Genomic DNA, 16,013 nt, shown 5'->3' with positions numbered 1-16,013 from the left:
ATCAACTCAGCGACCGGATGCTAATTTATTTTAATAAATGTGAGCAGTAATTATTGTGTTACTCTTTATTTGATATTTTTCAGTTTAATTTTACATTTAAAAGCTTTATTAATAAGAACATAATTAATTTAAAAATTGTAAGTGATTGGGAGCTTTACGAAAATTTATCCAGCGTGATTGGCAGTTTTTTCACTGGTACAATCTTTGTTGAACTCGTTGTATCCGTGTAGCTCACATAGAATAGGATTGATTTTTTGCAGAGTCAAACTTATAGATTCTTCAAGAGTATATTTAGATTGATCGCGATGATCAGTTATTGATACTTTGACTTTTGAAAATGATGTAAAGTTGGCATTGCTGATGGTCATGAAATTTTCAAAGGCATTCTGAAACGGAAAGTAAAATATTTATTTTGACAATTCATTTTAAAATTTTTATTCTACTTACTAATTGATATTCCACGTCAGTTTGTTTGGCATCGCGCAATTCCCTGTTGGCGAAAAACGAATAAACGAAGAATTTATCGTGACACTTGTCACCAGCTTCCATCATGCGAGTGATCTCAATGGGCCGATTAAGAGGTTGATTGGCTTGGGCAATGAGAAATAAATCCATGGGAAACTTTTTCTGATGACTTGCGGCCGCTGATTGGGTTACCAGAAATTTAGTCAGACAATTTCCTTTAGAGGTGTTGGCTTTTGTCTCATAGTTGCCAGTTACTTCTGAGGAAAAATCCAGGCCGATATTGAGTGGCATCGCAAGAGCTGCCATCATATTGCGGCCCATTGGATCGACGTCTTTGGCAACCCAGACAGTAGTTATTCCATTTTTGGTGAAATCAATTGTCATTGTGTCCTGTTGGAGGACTTTCTTTGTCCAGATATCTCGCTCAATGTACTGAGCATCAGGTCTTGCATGTTTGTTGTTGCCAGCAACCGTCGATTTACTTACCGTGTCGTGGAAAAAGCAATGGGCTTTTGTTTCCAATGATTGGCATGTCAGCATTGTTTTTAAATCAAAAGTCATGTCAGAGTTTTTGGACTCACTCTGACCTAACGGGTATTTTTTTAGTGCATGATTTTGTACGAGATATGTCACTTCTGCACCATATTTCCAGATGGTCGGGTCTTGGCCAGACTCTAATCTGGCCGCTAAAATTAAAAATTTGAAATTTTTATAAACTAGTAAAGCTAAAAATTTATTTTAGATTTCTTTGGTCGCAGCTATTGAAAAGTGTAAATTAAAATATAATTTGATTACTTACCGAGTAAAAATGGAAGTAAAGTAATGATGATCATGATTCAAGAGTCACAAATACTTTACTGGTTTTCATAACAAGAGTCTGGTCTCTTATATGTTGACTACACTAACCATCCTCACTTACATACCATTAATTCAATTGGCTATACTTATCTCTAATATATTTTTACACTCGCTCGGTTATTTGCTAATTGAATTGGGTAATTTAACTAACTTTAAAGGTCTCGCATGTCAAGGTCATTTAGTGAGTAGTGGCCCGTTAACCAGCACATGGAATTGGCGCCACGGGTGATCCTTCTGAGCCCACTAAGACCAGTGACTAGTTTCTATTTTCATAGGCTTAGAGTTTAGTCCAGCATTTTTCGAAAAAGTTCGAAAACTTCCCAAAAGGTTCAGTTTGTAGCTGCTCTGGTGCTGAGGTTCCAAAAGCTAAAGAAATTCTGAAACCTGCTACCAGATTGGCGCCCTATTCCTCGAAATTCTGAATTATCAATCAATGACTCGTCCACAAAAGTAGTTTAGGATCAGCCTATTGACCAATTGACCTTCGGCTACCAAATGAAAATTTATTTTGATAAATAAGGTAAGTGGTAATTATTATAAGCTACTCTTTATTGCATATTCTATTGTTTACTTTTACATTTACAAGCTTTCTTAATTAAAACTTATAACTATAGCTTAAAAATTGTAATTAATTTCTAGCTTCATGTAAATTTATTCAGCTAGATTGTTAATTTCTTTAATGGTACATTGTAACTCATTGTTTTTGTCTTTTTCGCAATGGATGGGTTCAATTTTCTGCAGAGTCAAACTTATAGATTCATCAAGAGTATATTTAGACTTATCTCGATGATCAGTTATCGATACTTTGACTTTTGAAAATGAAGTAAAGTTGGCACTGCTAATGACCATGAAATTTTCAAAGGAATTCTGCAACGAAAAGTAAAAGTTATACCAATACTTATTTTGAAAATATTTATTTTACTTACAAGTTTGTAGTCTATATCAGTTTGGTTGGCTGTACGACATTCTCTGTTCATGTAAAACGAATGAACGAAAGATTTATCGTGACACTTGTCACCAGCTTCCATCGTACGAGTGATCTCGATCGGTCGATTGATAGATTCATTGGCTTGGGCAACCAAAAACAAATCCATGGGCAATTTTTTCTGATGACTTACGGCAGATGATCGTGTTACCAGAAATCTAGTCAGACAATTTCCTTTGGTGGTGTTTGATTTTGTTTCATAGTTTCCAGATATTTCGGAAGAAAAATCTAGGCCGATGTCCAATGGCATTGCAAGAGCTCCCATCATATTGCGGCCTGCTACTTCCACGTCTACGGGAACCCAGACAGTAGTGATTCCGTTTTTGTTGAAATCAATCGTCATCATACTTTGCTGGAGGACTTTCTTTGTCCAGATGTCTCGCTCAGTGTACTGAACGTCAGGCCTTGCATGTTTGTTGTTGCCAGCAACCACCGATCTACTTTCAGTGTCATGGAAAAAACAATGAGCAGTTGTTTCCAGTGATTGACATGTCAGCATTGTTTTTAAATCAAAAGTCATGTCAGAGTGTTTGGACTCACTCTGGTCCATCATGTATGTTTTGGATGCATGGTTTTGAATGAGATATGTCACTTTTGCGCCGTATTTCCAGGCTGTTGGGTCTTGGCCAGACTCTAATCTGGCCGCTAAAATTTGAAATTTGAAATTTTTATAAACTAGCTGAGCTAAAAAATTATTTCTGAAGATTTTTTTAACCGCGTTTGTTGCAAAATGAAAATGAAAATGTAATTTGATTACTTACCGAGTAAAAATGGAAGTAGATTAATGATGATCATGATTCAAGAGTCTCAAATACTTTACTGGTTTTCATAACAAGAGTCTGCTTCCTTATATGTTGACTACACTAACCATCCTCACTTACATACCATTAATTCAATTGGCTTTACTTATCTCTAATATATTTTTACACTCGCTCGGTTATTTGTTAATTAAACTGAGTTATTCAACTATCCTAAGAAGAGTAAGCGATCTTGCATGTCAAGGTCACTTGGCCTACCGTCCGTAACATTGAGACGTTTATTAAAATTAAGAGTAATCAGCAAACTACCACATGATTCATTTTTTCATTTATTTATTTTTTTTCTCAAAAATTATAAATACAAAGCGGTAATCATAGGACGTATTCAAATAAAATTCATCGAAGATGATTAATATTGGCTGGGATCATCATCCAAGTTTTCAGGAAGTACTCCCTTGACAACCGGGTTACTGAACTTCTCAAGCTGATCTGTGGCAGGCAACACAGACTCGAGAGTAAGTTTCATGTGGTCCAGGACTTTGCCCAATTTTCTGCGGTCTTGGTCGAACACATCATTTTCGTTGTTTGTCTCGCTGACGAATTTATTTTTCGATATGACTATTTTACTAACAGATGATTTCTGTAAAAATAATCGATCACTTGAATTTCCGTAGACTGTAAATTAAATAAAAAATAAATTGTACTTACAATAAGACTCAAAACATCTCTGTAAACAAGTCCGAGAGTATAACGGGTACCAAAGAACGGTCTGACGCATCTCAAACACTCTTTGACATTTCGCTCCTTCTCGATTTCCATAATTTCATTAGTGAGCTTTCCCAATTTATCCAAAGGTGTCAACTCAAACTTATTGTCCTTAATTGCCTCGCCATCTTTATTCGGCAGCCGCGTGACTTTGAAGTCGACATCGCACTCCCCAACGGTGAAGTTTTCAAATGACCTGTAGGTCGACCGCATTTCATCAGAAAGATCCGCTCCAATACTCAGCTGATTGGCAATCAGTCTCGCCATGTTGACACAGTAGTCCGGCAAAGATGGTTCATTTTTCTCAATAATGTAACTCTCGATTCCCCGGTCATTGAATTTTATTTCAAACGGCACAGAGATGGCATTGAATGGACGAAAGGTTTCATTGGCAGCCGGCTTAGCTTTTTCTGGATTGAATCCTCCCTGAACATCCAGCCGAGTAATTTTAGTGTCCTCCAATTTGCATCTCAGAACATCTGGCTCACGTGGACGGCACCTCAATTTCGAATACAAACCAGTACCGAGATATTGTCCCTTATCACTGTCCAAAGATGTTATCATTTTAACTTCTCCTAAAAACGTATACTCGGGTCCATTTTTCCACCCGTCTTTATCACTCACTTGTGCAGCTGTTTTAATTTATTTAAGTATTATTATTTATTTGGTTAATCATTGAAAAATATGTTTTTATTAAATGATTGGTCAATTTAATACTAAAACTTACCCAAAAAAAATGGCAACAACTGGAAGAGCATCATGGTGAGAAACAGCCAACTGAACTGACACGTAATAAATTCCAGGGGCTTTACTGACGTTTATATACCAAGTACCTTAACTACATGCGCTATTTTATTGGAGCATTAATTAGATCAATTCAAACGCATAAAAATATTTATTTGCATTTATTTTTTTATGGTGCCGACTGTTTGAATGATTCATTAAATTTTATTTATAAATTAAATCATTTCTTAATTAAATCAGGCAACTGGCTTAGATTTATATACTTGGGAAAATTGAGAAATTGAGCTAGTCCGGGGTATTTTGGACGAAAAATTGAAGTGGAAGTTATAATAATGTGAACAGAAATTTTGGTAAATTAATTTTCGGAGAAAAAAAATTTTTTTAGGCAACTCTGTTAGTCATGCTCATGATACTCTACAGTGACTTTGACAATGTGGTCGTTTATTTAATACAGGGGATGTAATTTAGTCATTAGGGCAATTCCGACTATTAACGTAGTCATGTTTTCATCTGGAAATTAGGTGATGTCTCATGTAAGACATCCGTCATCTGTATAATAGTTTAAATATGATTAATGGATAAGTTATTATTATATTTTAAAGGTGAAAGGTCAATTCCCTTAAAAACTGGATTTGGAAAACATATCTTTTGATTTTTTGATTCCATTATTTACTCTGCGCTGGATTCGCCGGGGTACAGAGACGAAAATATGAAGTCATAGGGCGACAACTGCTCAGACGTGTTCAGGGCGACCCTCTGCACAAGAAAAATGATAACAGCAATCAAGGAAAGATTTGGAGTCTTAGCAGGAGAGCCATAGGCCTTGAAAATGGGTTAATGTTATGTGGAATTATTCCCAACTGAGAAAAAGTTACAGGCTACTCTTCATAAAATTGTAAAGCTGCAATTCTTCAATTCCGTAAATAAGAATATAATTTACAATTTTAAATCTATGAGTATCCTATTCAGTTTATTTTCATTATTCTCTACTTTTTATCTAACATCAAGGATACAAAAAACCATCAATCCCGGGATATGGCAAACCCAAAAACCGGACGTGTATTCCCGCGAAGAAGATACGACGTCAGCTAGCGAATACCCAAGAAACCTCGTGACGTCATAAAAACAAGATTCGAGATAACGGTTCCTCCCATTCATTTGCGTCCACCAGTCATTGTTTTTTTTAAATTCTTCATTCGCATGTTATTCAACTCGTGAAAATTATCAATAAAATTTCTCTCCATTTTACACAGAACCCAAATCTCCTCACCCAGAGGTCGAAGTCATTCTTCATCAAAGTTCGCGGCCATCCCAATAAGTCAAAATAATTGTCAACAAATTCTTGATATAATTCAGCACGCAGTTTATTAATAAATTGCGCAGGCCATTTATAAATAAAAATCGATATTTATTTTATGTTTGTATTCATACTCATAACTCTTAAAACAATAAACAAGGAAAAAAATAAAATTTTACAGCACTAATTGCACATACAATATTTTTATTGACAATGTGAGTTATTACCTTAGTTTTTTAACCCTGGATTACAAGGACTCGTTTAGAATCTGCACATGTAGATAACCATGCAGCCAATGTTCACTTTTGTCTGTTGGGAAAAACCCATTGTTTGATCCGTCGAATGACGCGTCTGCTATTGTATTGTTTGCCAGTGTGACAATAAACGAAATTGTCCTGCTGACTAACACCCAAGGTCCTAAAAATAATAATTATTATTTTAAAACCTATTCCGCAATTATATATATTTTATAACTTAATAATCATAATTGTCCAATTGTTGATAATTTGCCATGTGGCCTAACACTTCTGCTTGCATATTTATCATATATAGAATTATGTCATACATGTTTGAGCAAACATTTATCTACATTTAATAAAAATATATTATGAAATTAAAAATCAATAAATATTTATCGATTTTCGGAACCTTATCGATCTTTATGTTTATATATTTATTGACTGAACACATCATCGGGATTAACCACCAGAATAATTAATATTAAATAATAAAGTCTTCCTACTCTCGCCAAATTTCCCAGAATGAGTCGCGAATATCCGCAGAGTGGGGATAGAATAGGATAGAAGTCTGGCAGATTATAAAAAGGGAACCGGCTTGTGTTGCTCGTATTTAACTTGAGTTTACGATCACGTGCGTTTCTTACGCTGCTCTGCATCAGCAATTTGTTTACTAACAGTATTTTTTATTCATCACCATCAGTTTGAATTTTCCATCTTGGAATCTACTCCAGGCGTTTAATTTAAATTCAAAAATTCTACAAAATGGTAAAAATTATTTTTAAAAATTATAAATTTACTACTCAATAAATAAAACTTGATACTGATAAATATAAATTTAATTTTCAGAACAAATATATAGCAGTATTAGCAATGTCTATTGTGATTGTTAACTCACAAAGGCCACCATATGCTGGTTCAAGTGATCGTCTGCCAGCTGTACTCCCGCAGTATTTACAATCCAGCCAGAATCCGAATCAGGGCCAGGGACAAAGCACCAGCTCTTCAGTAGATAACAGAATAAATATCCAACAAGGAAATAATCCTTCAACAGTTAAGCCGCAGATGTTAAATCTACCGGTAGATGCTCACGGAGACATTGATCTAATTAACAGGATCCAATCCTGGCCCAAAGAGTCTCAGCCTTTCTGGTACCTCAACTGGAAGCAAATCGAACAACATCGCGGCGGATCTAGTTCTAATCCCGCATCTTCTACTGTCAGAAATAATTAACCATAAATAATAATAATTGTTACTGTTATTGAAAGTACTTAATTTTAAATTGATCTTTTTGTAATTTAAATAAAAATACTTCTGCAAACCCATGGATCGTAACCGGTTTCTCATGCCCTTACACATATGAGATTATTCAAATCATTTGTACCACCTGGTCATAAATCATTACACAGTAATAATAATAACAATAAAAATTAAATTAAACTCAAGATGTCTCTCAAATAAATAATTCAAACTTTCTTACCCTTAAGTTCACAGCATTTGTAGAATTTGAATTTAAATCTATAATCACAGTAGCGGCAAATGACATCAAAGACATTATTTATTGATCAGTTTCTGCCAATGAGCTGAGCTTTATCAGGATTTGGATTAGACGAAAGCTGGCTTGCTAATTAATTTATTATTATGGAATTTTTTGAATTTGAATTAACGTGGGCACCTCGTGTTCCTCAGAGAAAGAGAGAGAGAGAGAGAAAGAGGCAGGGCTTGATCACCGGCGTGCGACATTTAAAGCCATGATGGTCATGCCACAAGCGCTTCTGGCGGTTGATACACGAGTGTAGTCCAGTACTCATTCATTCATCCTGCATATATGTACATATATACTTGAGACATATATATGTACATATATATCGGACAGTTGAGTAGTCTGAGTACTTACATCTACATAGGACAGATAGCGAGATCATCACATCTAAGCCTAAAAGTATTTAGCAGTGGGGCTCGCACACCAACACAGCAGCGGCGCATCTGCACACGGGCACTACACTCACACAGCGAGAGCTTACACGGACTTATATATTAGTGCCGCGGTAATGTCGGGAAGTGACAGCCCAACGTTTTTTCACGGCCAACCTTGGTCCAGCTGGATCGAAAGAATCGGCAGAGACAAGCCACTGAGTATGTACTTTGTTTATTACTAAGTGATATATATTTATTTTATTGTTTAGATGAACATTAAAGACTCGGTGGCACTGAAAACTGGATCGGGCGTCGAGCGAACATAACCTAAACCGGGCTGGCTCTTTGTCATGATTCACAATTTACCAATACATTGGTTTTTTTTTTTATTTTACTTTAGTTTTTTTTTCTTTTAATTTTATTTTATTTGTTGCTGTCAGTGTGTCATTTTATTTTTAAATTTCATCTGTGATTTTAATTGTTATGTAATATTTTTTTTTCAAGTTTTTATTGCACTTTTTTTTAAAAAATTAAATTTTCATGTAAGATTTATTTATTTTTTTTATTTATTTATGATTGGATAATTTAATTATTTGAATATTGAATATATTTTTGAAATAATTATTGAGTGATGACGTGTTTTTAAAATAGAACAGTGTTTATATATTGAAATACTTTGCGAAGTTAAAACTTTAGTAACTTAATAATAGATTTAGGTTGGAAAAAGTGTCATTGATTTGAATGTGAGCACGAGACTGGGTGACTGCTGATAAATTTTTAAATTTGTTAGTAACGCGGGTTTATTTTGATATTTATTAATTTTTTTGAATTGTCATGTTCCAGGTGATGAGGAACCAGAAGCTGAACCAGCGAGCTCCGTTACTCGCCTCTCGGCAGATGGTAACGGTCTTATTTATTTTATTAAATAGTAAAAATAATAATAATGATAAATATAAAGGCTAGAAAAAAAAAATCATATAGTTGTATGTATAAATTAAAAGAATTGAAAGAGATTTAAATTATTTAAAAATATAAAACAAGTGCCTGCACATCGTACGAGTTCGACAGTGGCCCAAGATATTGTTTATAACTTTCAGACATTGATCTCTATGGATTCTGCCCGGAGAGAGACACATTCTATGGCGTCGTCTGCGAAATTTGCAATGCTATCGTCAAACCTCAGGCTCTCATTCAACATATGGGTAATTATTTATTTTATATTTTATAAACGAGGATTATTCCTGATATTCATAATTTTATAGAGAGCCGACATTCCTCGGGAACAGTCAACTTACCACCACCATCAACACCAGCGTCTAAAACCCCCGTGAAAACCCCATATTGCAAAGTCTCGAAGCTCACAAAAAAGGGCCAACCTACGACGCCCTCCTCGGCAGGGACCGCCGCTGGCGGGGGGACTAGCTCAAACACGAGCAATTCGAAAATCAACCACTCGTCTGTCAAAAGAAACGCCGAGCAAGCGAATCTCCAGCAGCCGGCGTTGGCAAACGCGTCGCCGCGGTCTCCGCTCGAGCCGATTGGGATCTCCGGGAACTCATCAGTCAGCGGGGTGCCCTCCAGTCCCGTCAAAAGCCCCGGCAGCAATGGGAACAGCAACAGCAGCAACAACGGCGCGGCAAACTCGATCGGCACAACGTCTGCGTCCGCGACAGGACCTGGACAGAGGCGGAAACGCCTCAAAGCAGATCGCGGACTCGTCAAAGACCGCGAGTACGACCCGGACAGGCACTGTGGTGTCTGGATCGAAGACTCGGGGAAAACCTGCACCAGGTCCCTCACCTGCAAGGCTCACACGGTCTCGTTGCGCAGAACAGTCATCGGTCGGAGCAAAAGCTTCGACAAGCTCCTCGCCGATCATCGGGCTTCGAAGGAGCTCCCGAATAGGACACCGAAAGTAACCGTCACTGGGACCGTCACCGTATCCACGGCTTCTGTTTCTGCATTGACCGGAAGTTCCGGGGTGACTGCTGGTGTTGGTGCTGTTGGAACCACCACTGACACAGATGCTCCTGGTTCACCGCCTGTTTTATCTCTGCCGGACACTTATCCACTGCCAAAGGTAGGGATTTCTCAATCTCTTTGTCCCAAACGTTTGACTGTAGTTCTTCAGAAATTAATTATCAATCAATTCTTCTTTTGATAAATAATATTTTTATGGTCAAACCTTTAATGTTACCACCACCATTATTACTACTGCTATAAATATTATTATATTTAGTTATTTTCTAAGTACCAAGTTGATTAGGTCACAAATATTTATTGTCAAAGATAGAGTATATTTTTTGTAACGACTGTTTATTGATGATAATATTTATTGAGTAGGATTATAGGAGAGTTTAAAAAAACGTTCATTAGATATTGTTATATAAATTTAGTTAATTAATTATAAAAAAAATAATTGGTGATTAATAAAAAGCCGAGTGTGTTGATTTTTGTATATAGAAAGAAAAAAAATCTAAATTATTTTTAAACCGAGGGGTTTAATCAAGTCCAAATTATGATCTATTGTTACGCTTTTATCAGCGTTTATTGTTATCTTTTTTGTTGTATTGTACATATCACCACCAGTAAATTTAAATTTTCTGTTGAAAAATTATTTTAGTTATCATGGGGAGTTGGAATTAAAAAATCAATTCAATCGTCACAGGCTTGTTACTTATTGAGCACTTTTATTATTATTATTTTTTTTTTTTTTTATTGGCGGAATGAAAAGTACAAATCGGCTCAATATTCACTGGAGCCATTTGGAGCGCCGTGTTTTAATATAAAAAAATAAAATAAAGGACAATAATTAAGAAAAAAAAAAAATGAAGAAAGTAAATCCGAGTGTCACACAGTTGATACTTGTTTTTGTTTTTGTCATTACAGGCTGTTGATTTGCTTTATCGGTGTCTGGCCCCGCATGGCTCCACTAAACCTGTAAGGCATGGTTCCTTTTTGGGTCATACTTTACGACCCGCCAATATAAGATACTTAAGCCACCGTCACTCAACAGAATCCACGTATCTCAACTCTGCAAAATCGCTCGTTTCTTATTTTTTAGACTAAGCTGGAAGAGGATTTTGCAAATGAGGAATTAAGACTGGAGGCCTCAAGGTCAGCTGCTGCCACTGCTGCCACGGCATCCTCATCCCCGTCAACTGCCCCATCATCAGCGTCAACCACATCCAAGTCAATGCTGCCGCCAATATCCGTGGTCCTGCCGTCCCTGTCGCCGATAGCCAACGACACGCCTCAGCACATAGCAACACTCATTCCCGTCACCTCGAGTCTCTCCTCGGTTGTTTCAGCGTCGCTGGCGGCTCCCCAAGCTCAACTACCCAGTACCGTGCTCGAGGGAGAGACCACTGGAGACGACGAGTCCGAGAGCATGACTCTCTACTCGCCAGTCTCCATTTTCAAAGACACAAAGTCCCAAGTTGTCATGCAAGTCCCTCGATCCAACAACACCATCACCGCCAACAACTCAATCAGTAACAGCAACAGCTTGCTCCAGTCGCCTGTGCAACACCAGTCATCAGCAGCAACAGCATCATCATCCAGAAACAGTTATCAAGGCTCGTCGATGCCCAGTCTTGCATTCGATGACCAACTGGAGCATCCTAAGCTCGCCAATGGCAAAAGGCTCAACAATAACAGCAACATCAACACAAACCATAATAATTCTCTTCTTCTCAGTCCCATTGGCAGTAGCAGCAGCAGCAGCAGGTCCTCCAAGCGTAGCAAGCATGACTACCAGGCGGAATTCCCTAGAGCTATCCAGGTAGAAGCAACCACAACTTCTACGCCCTTTTCATCACACTTCAGTGATATCGCCTGGTCAAATTGCCATCCGGAACCTCTCGCGGTCAGCCGCTGGCTCCGTATCACCTCCAGCCGTAAGCAGTACAACTTCAATATTCACTGACATAAGATCCCACCCACTCCGGGCTGAGGACTCGAACATGCAGCTGCTGATAATGATGACCGTATGCCTTGTTTGCTTCTTCGCCAGTTACTGCAGTGCCGAGTCCAAAGCCCGTCGAGTGGGGTCACTAACATTCGTCATAATCATAACAATCATCAACTCTAGCTTTTTTTTTTTTCTCAATTATCACTATCGCTACTATCAATATTCAAGAGTTTTAAATTCAAATTAAAATAACTTTTTAACAAATGACGATTGAATTGATTTCTTCCGGGCTTTTTTTAAAATGATTATTGGGATTTAGTGACTTTTAATTCGCAAAAAAAAAAAAATTATTTTAAATGTGCATGACTGCTGTATATAATCACGGCTTAGATTGTTTTTTAATACTGTAAATATTTATTATTATTATTATTATTATTTTTTATTAAATTGACACTAGGAGTTAGCTACAAGTAAAAATTACGTCGCGAAACATTCGTATTAAATGTTTATATTTTTTTATTATTAATGTGATCTCTTTGTTTTTTTTGTCTCTGTCATTAATTATGCACGCGAATTAGTATAAATTAATAATATTAAATTTTTTTTACTTTAAATGAGTACGGGTATTAAATAATTAACAAAAACACTCCATTTTTAAAAATACTTACATATAATTTAATAAAAATTGCATTTACGTTAGACAATTATTATTATTTAATTATTAAAAATAATTGCATCGAATTAATAATTAATCGCCTAAAAATGTTAACACTTTTAATTTATAAATTACGCATAACAAAAATAAATAATTAGATATAATTATACATAAATTAAATATTCGAGGCTATTTGTTTGTAATTAAATTAAATTAAATATTAATAATAATGTATAATTATATTTAGTTATTAATCAGTCTAATTAATATTAAGGCATCTTAATATTAATCACAAATAAATCGAACAAACAATTAAAAAAAAATAAGTCCATTCATAATTAACGAGTATTAGTTATTGCTAGTATTCATTTAATAAATATGTCCCGTGTGAGTTGTTATTATTATTATTATTATTATTATATTTAATTATAAATGCTCAATAAAAATAGACGAATGGCAATAACGTCAAACATATAAATAAATATATCCCACACGTTAAGTCAAGTCAGTTATGTATGTAAAATAATTTATAATAACAGTAGTGTTTGTAATTATTGTTAATCTAAGACTGCTCCTGTCCGTGTTTTTTTTTTTTTTTAATTGCAAAGACACTTATTTTCATTCGTACGCTTAAAAATATGTGTATACTCTTTTATCAAAGTTATAATGATATTATATTTGATTTATTATTTAGTTATTTTAATTATTATATGTATAGATATGTAATGTGTGTTAAATTTAATCTGAGACCTTTGGGTTTTTACAAATACCTCGATAAATCTTTGCCTCATAATAAATAATTTTTTATTTCGCGTGAATGAAAAGAGATGGAAAAGTTATTAAAACAAGTAACTTTTTAAAAGTCGAGTTCTAATTATTTAATTTTTGGTGTAAAAGCTGATTAAAATGGCAGGGTTTTAAAACTTGCAAACAATCCGCCAGAGTCGGAAATGGCGTTAGCATTGAAAAGCTATAACTTTTAACCTCAAAATTTTTGAATTACTTTTGGAAAAGTAGAGCGCGACTTTTAAATTTATTTCACGTGAATGATAAGCGATGAAAAAGTTAGTAAAAAAGTAATTATGTAAGAGTCAGGCTCTAATTGTTTAATGTTTCGTGTAAATGCGTGTTGTAAAAAAATGGCGGGGTTTCAAAACTTGGAAACAATCCGCCAGAGTTAAAAATGGCGTTAGCGGTAAAAAGTTTTAACTTTAAACCTAAAAATTTATAAAATAATTTTGGAAAAGTGGAGCTAGACTTTTATATGATTGAAAAAAAGGTATGACCGAGTAGTTTCCTCATAGATTGTGATATTTATGCGTAATGTAGGATACTGAGGAAAAATAGGCTAAAAAATGTCCCTGCTGTTGATTTTTCAGAGTTATGTGCTTCCTTGTATACTTTTATTAATTTAATTAAACAACTAATTCCTTTTGTTTAAAATCTAAACTGACTCTCTGAAAATCAACAAGGTTTAAAATTTTAAAAATTGCTAAACTTGCCATTTAAAAGTATATTTATGAGCAGTTGGGCAGCTTTACTTAAAAATTAAAGTGTTCAGTGACATTTTTATTTATAAAACTTTGTAAATCCGGTGTAAATTACAAGACTCGTCGGTTTAATTATTTTATTAAACTTAAAAAAAAAAAAAATATGCTTGTGTTAAATTTAATCGGCGAGTTTTGTATATTTGTTTACTAATTACTTTGTTTGTTATAAAAAGTACAATTAAGATGAGTGAGATATTCCAAATAATTGTGCATCTGTAGTCTAATCGTATTGGTAGTACATGTAGAATTATTATTATTATTAAAAATAAATAATTAAATAAAAAGAAAATAATAGATTGCGTGATTAAGTTGTTAGGCGACTAGTTATAAAAAACGATTGATAAACAATGAGATGACGTATTGTTCACATGTATTAGATTTAATTATTAAAAGTGTATGTACATATAGAAAGAAAAAGTAAAAAAAAACAAACTGACGTAAGATTGTAAAATAAATTACAATTACCTATAGTCTGTTTTTGTGGAGAGTAAACGCGGATTGTTGTAGATAATCTACGTAATAAAAATAAAAACAAACAAAAAAAATATTAATTATTATTAATATTGATAATTATAATAGAACATAATAGTAAATAATGTCATTTATTTTTTTACATGTCGTAGAAAGCTCTTCCGTAATTATAAAAAAAAAACACTACCATTTTTATTATTATTTTTATTTTATTATACCGCGGAATGTGAAATGAATAAGTCAAGTCATTATGGTAATTTTAGCGACTTGCGTTTTCTCGGTTATTCAAATACTTAGAAGTTTGCCGTTTGAATTATTACCTTTGCTATTTATTGTAACTATTTGTTTTGTTTTTTTATATTAATGTACTTAGATAACTAGGCGTCAGTTAAATACTAGAATTAACACTTGAATAAATAAATTTTATTCGCGTAATGACTTGGGTTCATTTCATGATCCATCAATAATTTTTTAAATTTTAACAAAACGTTTGTGGCATTTAATTAAAATATATGTTTTATATTTATTTATATATTAAGTCTTTTTTTTCCTTTTTCCTTAGGCACTAATTTATTAACACTTTTTTTAAATTTATTTATTTAAATAATTGAAAATTGTTAAGAAATAATCGAAAAGTGGTGAAAAATAAAAATTAATTAAATTTCTGGGATTATAATACAAAAACAGGATTAATTTAAAATTACTAATAATTAATAATAAATAGGCTTCATATATATGAAATGATAAAATAAATATGGCGACTTAACCTTATTTAGCCGCCATTTTGTCGACAAGTAACTCCATTTTGTGTTCGTCTACTTGTCTGCTCTTTTAAAAATAAAAAACAAATTAATCCATGAAATAAATGTAGACCACAAAAAAAGGACACTTCCTTAATTCTTTTATAAATAGTATTACTACAATAACATAAAATATATACGACATTAATAGAAAAAACATAAAAACTAAGCCAAATCTTTAATTTATAATTAAAACTAATGGATTTTTTATAAATTAATCATTTTCATAATTAATATTTATATCTTACATAAATAATCAACAAATTTATACAGATAATTAACTACAGATACATAATTTAGACTGAATTATTAATCTCTAAAGTTAATTAATTATCTACTTATAATATAAATAAAATTAATCATTGTAAATTAACGTATATATTGTAAATTGTCACGGCGTTTGTATGCCGATTACCTCAAAATCAATCATTATATCAATTAATAAATAATTGTTATACATGTGATCATTATATCTACGGTTATAAAACTATGCACTGGAGCTTTTTAAAAATAATTAAAACAATTCCATGTAAATTGTTATCTTCCTTCTTCTAAATATAATCTATTTAAAAAAAAAATATCAATAAAATTAATTAAAT

At 33.8% G+C, this 16,013-nt stretch overlaps 5 protein-coding genes across 7 annotated transcripts; 2 read left to right on the top strand and 3 right to left on the bottom strand.

The window, feature by feature from the left end:
- Positions 1–50: 50 nt before the first annotated feature.
- LOC103569451 (uncharacterized) lies at positions 51–1,311 on the bottom strand. Its single transcript, XM_008546756.2, has 3 exons — positions 1,265–1,311; positions 448–1,151; positions 51–386 (listed from the first exon to the last, which is right to left on the bottom strand). The coding sequence occupies exons 1-3, from the start codon at positions 1,296–1,298 to the stop codon at positions 165–167; spliced, it is 960 nt and encodes a 319-aa protein (XP_008544978.1). The 5' UTR covers positions 1,299–1,311; the 3' UTR covers positions 51–164.
- Positions 1,312–1,860: 549 nt separating this feature from the next.
- Positions 1,861–3,172, bottom strand: LOC106693067 (uncharacterized). Its single transcript, XM_008546757.1, has 3 exons — positions 3,070–3,172; positions 2,250–2,953; positions 1,861–2,190 (listed from the first exon to the last, which is right to left on the bottom strand). The coding sequence occupies exons 1-3, from the start codon at positions 3,101–3,103 to the stop codon at positions 1,975–1,977; spliced, it is 954 nt and encodes a 317-aa protein (XP_008544979.1). The 5' UTR covers positions 3,104–3,172; the 3' UTR covers positions 1,861–1,974.
- A 219-nt stretch (positions 3,173–3,391) lies between these two features.
- On the bottom strand, positions 3,392–7,837 carry LOC103569454 (vitellogenin-1). 2 transcript variants are annotated; one of them, XM_053740590.1, is made up of 5 exons: positions 7,589–7,837; positions 6,100–6,289; positions 4,559–6,014; positions 3,775–4,463; positions 3,392–3,706 (listed from the first exon to the last, which is right to left on the bottom strand). In XM_053740590.1, exons 3-5 carry the CDS (start codon positions 4,590–4,592, stop codon positions 3,476–3,478), a joined length of 954 nt encoding a protein of 317 aa, XP_053596565.1. In that variant the 5' UTR covers positions 4,593–6,014; positions 6,100–6,289; positions 7,589–7,837; the 3' UTR covers positions 3,392–3,475. The 2 variants fall into 2 exon arrangements, with proteins under 2 accessions (XP_053596565.1, XP_008544980.1); XM_008546758.2 differs by lacking the exon at positions 7,589–7,837 and adding an exon at positions 7,007–7,067.
- Positions 6,380–7,553, top strand: LOC103569456 (uncharacterized). The gene is made up of 2 exons (XM_008546762.3): positions 6,380–6,876; positions 6,958–7,553. Exons 1-2 carry the CDS (start codon positions 6,874–6,876, stop codon positions 7,339–7,341), a joined length of 387 nt encoding a protein of 128 aa, XP_008544984.1. The 5' UTR covers positions 6,380–6,873; the 3' UTR covers positions 7,342–7,553.
- A 57-nt stretch (positions 7,838–7,894) lies between the features above and the next one.
- On the top strand, positions 7,895–15,662 carry LOC103569455 (ataxin-7). 2 transcript variants are annotated; one of them, XM_008546759.3, is made up of 6 exons: positions 7,895–8,244; positions 8,869–8,925; positions 9,123–9,227; positions 9,288–10,105; positions 10,915–10,965; positions 11,090–15,662. In XM_008546759.3, the coding sequence occupies exons 1-6, from the start codon at positions 8,160–8,162 to the stop codon at positions 11,951–11,953; spliced, it is 1,980 nt and encodes a 659-aa protein (XP_008544981.1). In that variant the 5' UTR covers positions 7,895–8,159; the 3' UTR covers positions 11,954–15,662. The 2 variants fall into 2 exon arrangements, with proteins under 2 accessions (XP_008544981.1, XP_008544983.1); XM_008546761.3 differs by lacking the exon at positions 10,915–10,965.
- The last annotated feature ends 351 nt before the right edge of the window (positions 15,663–16,013 follow it).

Source organism: Microplitis demolitor, chromosome 7, assembly GCF_026212275.2.
Source record: "Microplitis demolitor isolate Queensland-Clemson2020A chromosome 7, iyMicDemo2.1a, whole genome shotgun sequence".
NCBI lineage: Eukaryota > Metazoa > Arthropoda > Insecta > Hymenoptera > Braconidae > Microplitis > Microplitis demolitor.
This window is presented reverse-complemented; position numbering and strand designations above follow the sequence as displayed.

Excerpts from the sequence above, each read along its gene's own strand:
- LOC106693067 (XM_008546757.1), bottom strand. The coding sequence starts at position 3,103 with ATGATCATCATTAATCTACTTCCATTTTTACTCG. Across the intron at positions 2,954-3,069 it reads TCTACTTCCATTTTTACTCG|CGGCCAGATTAGAGTCTGGC; the intron begins GTAAGTAATCAA and ends TTCAAATTTTAG. Across the intron at positions 2,191-2,249 it reads CTGATATAGACTACAAACTT|AATTCCTTTGAAAATTTCAT; the intron begins GTAAGTAAAATA and ends TTTTCGTTGCAG.
- LOC103569454 (XM_053740590.1), bottom strand. The coding sequence starts at position 4,592 with ATGATGCTCTTCCAGTTGTTGCCATTTTTTTTGG. Across the intron at positions 4,464-4,558 it reads GTTGTTGCCATTTTTTTTGG|CTGCACAAGTGAGTGATAAA; the intron begins GTAAGTTTTAGT and ends AAATTAAAACAG. Across the intron at positions 3,707-3,774 it reads GAGATGTTTTGAGTCTTATT|AAATCATCTGTTAGTAAAAT; the intron begins GTAAGTACAATT and ends TTATTTTTACAG.
- LOC103569455 (XM_008546759.3), top strand. The coding sequence starts at position 8,160 with ATGTCGGGAAGTGACAGCCCAACGTTTTTTCACGGCCAACCTTGGTCC. Across the intron at positions 8,245-8,868 it reads CGGCAGAGACAAGCCACTGA|GTGATGAGGAACCAGAAGCT; the intron begins GTATGTACTTTG and ends GTCATGTTCCAG. Across the intron at positions 10,106-10,914 it reads ACACTTATCCACTGCCAAAG|GCTGTTGATTTGCTTTATCG; the intron begins GTAGGGATTTCT and ends TTGTCATTACAG.
- LOC103569451 (XM_008546756.2), bottom strand. The coding sequence starts at position 1,298 with ATGATCATCATTACTTTACTTCCATTTTTACTCG. Across the intron at positions 1,152-1,264 it reads TTTACTTCCATTTTTACTCG|CGGCCAGATTAGAGTCTGGC; the intron begins GTAAGTAATCAA and ends TTTTAATTTTAG. Across the intron at positions 387-447 it reads CTGACGTGGAATATCAATTA|AATGCCTTTGAAAATTTCAT; the intron begins GTAAGTAGAATA and ends TTTCCGTTTCAG.